This window comes from Anarrhichthys ocellatus, unplaced genomic scaffold (genome assembly GCF_004355925.1).
Source record: "Anarrhichthys ocellatus isolate YVR2014 unplaced genomic scaffold, GSC_Weel_1.0 scaffold35, whole genome shotgun sequence".
In the NCBI taxonomy this organism is placed as follows: Eukaryota; Metazoa; Chordata; class Actinopteri; order Perciformes; family Anarhichadidae; genus Anarrhichthys; species Anarrhichthys ocellatus.
This window is the reverse complement of record NW_022280065.1, coordinates 3,322,188-3,328,680: the sequence shown is the minus strand read 5'-3', so window position 1 is coordinate 3,328,680 and position 6,493 is coordinate 3,322,188. Positions and strand designations below refer to the sequence as shown.

At 43.7% G+C, this 6,493-nt stretch overlaps 1 protein-coding gene across 2 annotated transcripts in view; it reads left to right on the top strand.

The window, feature by feature from the left end:
• The window catches only part of slc45a4a (solute carrier family 45 member 4a), a 41,608-nt gene that overhangs the window by 8,913 nt on the left and 26,202 nt on the right, over positions 1–6,493 (top strand). The window contains exons 1-2 of one of the 2 annotated variants that reach the window (XM_031866425.1): positions 21–542; positions 3,126–4,363. In XM_031866425.1, coding sequence (XP_031722285.1) covers positions 4,063–4,363 — 301 coding nt within the window. In that variant the 5' untranslated portion in view covers positions 21–542; positions 3,126–4,062. Of the gene's footprint in view, positions 1–20; positions 543–3,125; positions 4,364–6,493 lie in introns of those variants that run through there. The other variant, XM_031866424.1, reaches the window with a different exon arrangement.

The window sequence follows — 6,493 nt, the reverse complement described above, 5'->3', positions numbered from 1 at the left end:
CCCCCCCCTCCCTGTACTCTCTGCACTGCAGCAGCAATGCACCATAATGGAGAGAGAGAGAGAGAGAGAGAGAGAGATTTCCACAGAGACACAAAGCAGTGAACGCTATCTGATAATAGGTCTATACACATGTAGCACCACTCAGTTGTACTATAGTTTCTGTGTGTGAGTCCGTAACATGAGCTCAGCTTATATAGGATTTCACCTCAGCTTTTCTAGGAGCCAAAAAAAAAACATCGTACAGTTTCACGTGAACGCTGAGAAGGAAAGAGGAGATGTGAGGGGAGATGGAGAGGATGGTGTTAAAGAAAAACAAAGACAGCAGATGCAGGATGGAGATGGGCTAAGAAAGAACAGGGGGAAAAGTCAAATAAAGTCGAACACTTGCAAAAACTAGATTTTTTTTTTTTGAATCCACAGATGGACAGAAAACAACACATACAAAAGACGAGAGGAAAACGAGCAGGAGGGAGGGAAAGGAGATGCCTGTGTCTCGAGGAACACACACACGTACTCAACACACATAACCCAGGTGTATTTAAGTGAGTGTTTATTCTCATGCCTCAGAACAGATTATCTGCGACACCGGCATACTCGACCTTTCTCACTTCATCTACCCTCGACATCTTTCTTCTCCTTCTTCTTCGTCTTCAGCCCTCTCTCTGTTTCCCTTGCATGTTACAGGTAACATAAGTAAACAGACATGTCGCATTCCTGCTGCAGGCCTGCATGGTCTTGTATGGCACATAGTGTCGATGTGCAAATAAGCAGTGACTTGAATTGTAAAATGCTTTGCTTGTGCTCCTGTGCTAACCTTGTGGATACCCACAAGGCCAGGGGGTTCTCAACATTGTGTACCTTAAGGCCCAAACCTGATAGCGAGGAGCACCTTCCCAAACAAATAAGATTATTTCCTGTCTGTTCGGAGGTTCTTTGGTTTTCACCGATGATCGAGCTCACAAATACTCCCGTTATGCTCTCATACTGACCCAAATGAAGCACCAGATCGGGTCAGTGGGTCTCTTTTTTTGCAGTATCAAATAACCCCTCCCTTTATTTCCCCTCACTGTCCATTCACACTGCACACAAACATGAACAGCAGTATGTATGTGAACTTGATCCTGAGGTCCTCAGCCTTGTAATCTATATCCAGCCCTATATGGTTCAGTGCTATGTAGAGAGTCGCGTACCTTCCTGCTGTGTGACAACGACATCAATGTCCAGTTACAAGCTGATGGAATAAGTCAGGTGATAAGGACTTGACAACCGAACACACAGGGACTCACTAATTGATTCACAATGATGGAGAAACACAAATCTAGGGCTGCACCCAACGATTATCTTCTTTACGGAAACCAAAGAAGAAGAAATCCAAATCCACAGATATTCCTTTACAATGATATAATGATATATGAGATTGATTTAAGGTAAAAAAAAATCCATCTATTCTCTGGTTTACACATCTGGTTTTCTTAGTCTTCTCTGATATTATTCTCAGCGGAGTACTCCGTTTAAATAAGGGCTTATTTTGCACCATTTCGCCTTGATTGACAGATGAATCACTCAGCTGTAACCACTTACTTGTCCCTCTCCAGCTCCACCCCGTTGCCCAAATAAATATTTCCTGGCTTTAGATAATTGACAAGATGGCGGCAAGCAGAAAACCCCATTTGCTGCAGCTAAATACATTTTGTCCTACAACCTGCCTCTCCAGAAATAGGTGATGTCACGTCTAGCACAGGAGCACAGGAAACATGCAAACCATTTTACAATTCAAGTCACTGCTTCGACACTATGTGCCGTACAAGACCAGGCCTGCTGCAGGCGAGAGACACGTCTGCTTACTTATGTTACCTGTAACATGTAAGGGAGATGATGGGAGAAGAAGAAAGATGGAGAGGGTCGATGAAGTGGGAAAGGCTGAGCTTGCCCTGGTTTCATGCCGGGGTCGCAGGTAATCTTGGCACCACAATAAACACTGACTAAAATAGACCTGGGTTACGTGTGTTTGCAGATTCAGAAAGCGTGTGTGCGTGTTGATCTGCGAGAAACGACACACTCTTAATTTGCCCTTGGACTTTACAGACATCTTCTACATCTAGTTACTTACTTTATTTAAATTATTTAGCCTCCATCCTGCTCAGAACAACTGAATGGTGCTGCACGATTTTTATGTCATTATATCTGTCACAGTTGTTCTCAACTGTGTTTGATAACACAGTTGGGGGAATGGATTGTATCACCACATGGGTTTAGCCTCAGTGTTGTCACCAAAACATTTCTCAAGAGAGGTTTGAGGCTTCCAGTTTGGCTTTTCTAATTAAGAAACTTCTGCTACAGACTGAATCCTCCACACCAGACTCCAACTACAACAAACAAACAACAACGTAATAATAATACAACATTATGCTTATTTAGAATAACAATATTGACCATCATTTATCCAATCTATTTGAAAAACAGTTAACCTCTGGAAGCTCGTTCCATGCTTTTACAGCACAAAGTGTGAAGAAGTTTTTTCCCTTTTTAAGAGACACTTGTTGTCGTTGTTGTTAGCACTTTGTGAAACATCTTGTCATAGAGGCTTTTGCCAGTTTGGGTGCTTTGGTACATCGTGTTCTCTCCCTCACAGTTGGGGGAGGTTATGTGGCCGTCCTCTCATTTAAAGTACTTTAGATTTTTAATTAGTATGTATTCGTGATGTATATGTCTTACTATAAAGGTGTGTGTGTTTGTGTGTGAAATATTCAAGCCCGATTGTCCTTTTTCCAGCATTGATGTGCATCAACTCAACCCGAAGGATCGGCACGTGCTGGCTGCTGTATCTTCACCTCTTCTTCTCTCTGCTTGTGTCAAATGACGCTCTGCCTTCACCGAGTACCTCCATGTTGATACACCTGAGAAAAATACTATTCTTTGTATATATATGCAGCAAAGTGCCCGTCCTCTGGTCAGTGAATGTGAAAGTGAAAGTGAAATTGCTGTCACAAATACTGATGTGATTTTCTCCCTTTTTTTTCTTTTTCCACGCCGGTCATTTCTCCTCCTGACCAATGGGACGTCTGCGCTGTGGTGCTGTGCTTCTCCACCTGCTGGGTTGTCTTCCTGTTGGTGTTTTCCTCCAGATTGATCAGCCAATCGATGGGGATTTTCAGAAGAGCTCCGCCCACCTTTGCTACCTGCCTTCCTCCCTCTCTCCCCTCCCCCAGTGGCCTCTTCCTAGCCCCCACCCACTCCGTCATCCAGCCCTCAATCCAGCCCTCTATATACAAAATGACTCTGGAACTTACTGAATGGTCTTCTATATGGATTTTTACAGCTTGTAATAGACAGTAGGAAAAAGAGGGAGAAACCTCAATGACAAAAAAGCCATAAACACACACACACATACACACATACACAGACACACACACACACACACAACACACACAAACCCACTCTTGGAATGTACCGCACACTCTTCCTGTGAAAATTCAACAACTTCCATTATTTCTTCTGGATTTCTACAAGCCTTTGGAAAGCTGATTTCGCAAAAAAAAAAAATTCGACTCTGGGACCAAACAAAAAGGCGAGAGAGAGGAGGATTAACACTTGCTTAAATTAGGTGCAGTTGTTTTTAGGACAACCTGTTCAGAGGACAACTGATTGCTGATTGTTTCGTTATATTTTACATTAACATGCCAGATCTATAGATCCGTTTTTTTTTTTTTTCATTTATTTGGTGTCCATAGCCTTGTTGAGTTTTAGCAGGACCCAAGATTACTTTTGTTACCTTTAATGCTGGGACACTATCTGTTACAGGGTTTTTAGTTTTTTTGATAGTGGTATTAGCACACTTGAACACCTCTATCTGGGTATTATTCTTTTAAAGCAGTAATATATAACCAGCAAGTTACTACCACAGGCTGCAATTTGTAGCTTGTAAAGATTGTAATTAGGTCGCTACCAGTTTTAGAGTAACTCCGAGTGACTTGATACGAGTAGTTTGAGGAAGGTGGGAAGCAGTATTCTATTGTTTTGTCAGCGTGTCAGAGGGGGTGCACTTGTCTTCTCACTGCGTGCATGCCCTCCAACATGCCTCCCCAGAACACAGAGGCCGACGCCATGCAGGTCGGATCTCTGGTGGGCGGGGCTAACGCCAAAAACACCACGGCATCGGGCTCGGACAAGGACAAAGGAGGAGCAGGAGGTGAGACGGATGGAGTGGGAGGCGGAGGTCGAGGAGCGGAGGAGGCGGCGAGCGAGGGATCGCTCGAAGGCATACCCTTGAAGAGATGGGTGATGCATGGGGCCGTGATGTTCGGCCGGGAGTTCTGCTACGCCATGGAGACGGCGCTGGTGACGCCCGTACTGCTGCAGATAGGTGAGTAAAGAGTTCACATGCACACACAGATTTACAGTGAATATTCAGTTTTACATTTTCACATTAAGAACAAAGCAGAGCAGAGCATCTCATCCTCACCTAGCAGGCTCCTAGTTGGCCGTCTGTTATACGGAGTCTACATAAAACATCACTATCAAAACTAGGGCTGCATCTAACAATCAATTTCATTAGCTATTCATATGCCCCTATTAGCTGTGTAAAATGTCAGAAAATAGTGACAAATGTCCGTCACATTTTCATAAAGTTCAAGATGATGTCTTCAAATGTGGTGTTTTATCCGACCGACAGTCTAAAACCCAAATATATTCCGATTTGTATTATTATTTAAAAAGGACAAAAGAAGCAAATCGTCACAGTGGAGAAGCTGAAACCATGTAGTAGAGGAAGAATAAACCAAAGTATATTCTCTTCTTTCAGGATATGAACAGGATTCAGGATTGCATCCTTGTTAATAGGAATAAGAAGTAATATTTAGAATACAAAGTGCCGGTGCACTTAATATAGTTTGTGATCGGGAACAGGGAGTCATGTTGTTTGTCCTGACGTTGTTCTGGCATTTAAGAGGACACCTTGGCAGCTAAATGTACGCCAAGTCCTCTTCACCTTGTTCAGATGGACTTCAGCTTGATCTGTCTGGAGATTAGCTAGCTTGCTGTCTGACACACACACACACACACACACACACACGCACACACGCACACACAGACAGACATCCAGTCGCAGTGGGCTTACTGTCATTTGCACCTAGCATCGTCTTTGACAGAGAATTAGACAAGTGTCTGGAGTACACTGGAGTCCTCAGGGGAGATGGAGATGGAGAGGGTGTAAAGAGTGAAAAGGAGGTGGGAGGGAAGAACATGAGAGTGAGAAGGGGAGGTGGAGAGAGAGAGAGAGAGAGAGGGAGATAAAAGGCTGAAACAGCCGTAACCTTGTTTATAATTCAAAGTCACTTCCCATGCAATCCCCCCCCTCCCCTCTCCCTTCCCTTCCCTTTCTCTCCAAATCTCTCCTTCGCCCTCTGTGGTGTAGTGTGATCTCCTAGCTTACATAACCAAGGCGACATGAGTGGCAGGATGCTCTGTGGCCACCGTGACTCCTGGCTGGCTCACCCAGGATGAGCCGCCACGGGGAGAAAGGCTTTGAAACGTTTCCAATGTTCTGTTATTTCCAAAGGAAGGTACTGAGATCTGCCAAATGTTAAAAAGAAAGTGTCTGAAATGTCGATTAGGTCATGGCAGCAAAAGCCATGGTCAGCATTTAAAAAGTAATGGTGGGATTCTTAAAAACAATGTGTACTTTCAACTCATAATCACTGTAACCTTATATCAGGCTCGTCTCCTGTTGTAGTGTCAGACCAGTACTGTTGCTGCATGTTTTTGCTCTAATTTTAGCCCTGGTTGAGCTGCCCCAGCCTATTTTTTTAGATCGGGACGTGTCTGAGCCGCTCTTGGTAGATTTTGGAGCCACTGAGAGGTTCAACTGCCACAGATTAGTCCACTGAAATTAATAATACTAAAACAGACTGCGCAGTGATTTTGGTGTCTCGCAGAGATTCCTCACTAGTTCGGAGAGTTAATCCAGTCATGTTTGTCTTTTCATCTGCTAATTGGCTGCTGCTTGATCTGACCTTTTTACAGATTGCCTTCCATCCAAATGAATTATGAAGTAGATTCAGTAGAGCTCAGTGCAACGTGTTTCAATTCTATACTAATTAGGAGATGCGTGCCTGAAATGTGGCAAGATACAGGAGATCTGTTCAGATTGCAGCCATTGTTCAAGAGGACAGCATATTATGAAAAAGGCCATTTTTCAGTGCTTGTGCACATATATTTTGGGTATCTGGAGTGACCACCAACCTACAAACTGTGAAATAAGAACCCCGTCAGGTTGTTGGTGGGCTGCCTGAATCAGAAATCATGTGAACAAAGATTTTACTTCCTGTCCTGAGCAACCTTCTTTAATTCTTTGCACCACCCTCCAGTTGGTTTTGTCATGTGAATCCATTTAGAAGCGATATGTCTTAATGCATTTCCCACACAATGGCTAGTTTTGTGCAGATGTCTTTAGCCTGCTAACAAACAGGCCTAGTGAGATGAAAACAACCCCCCC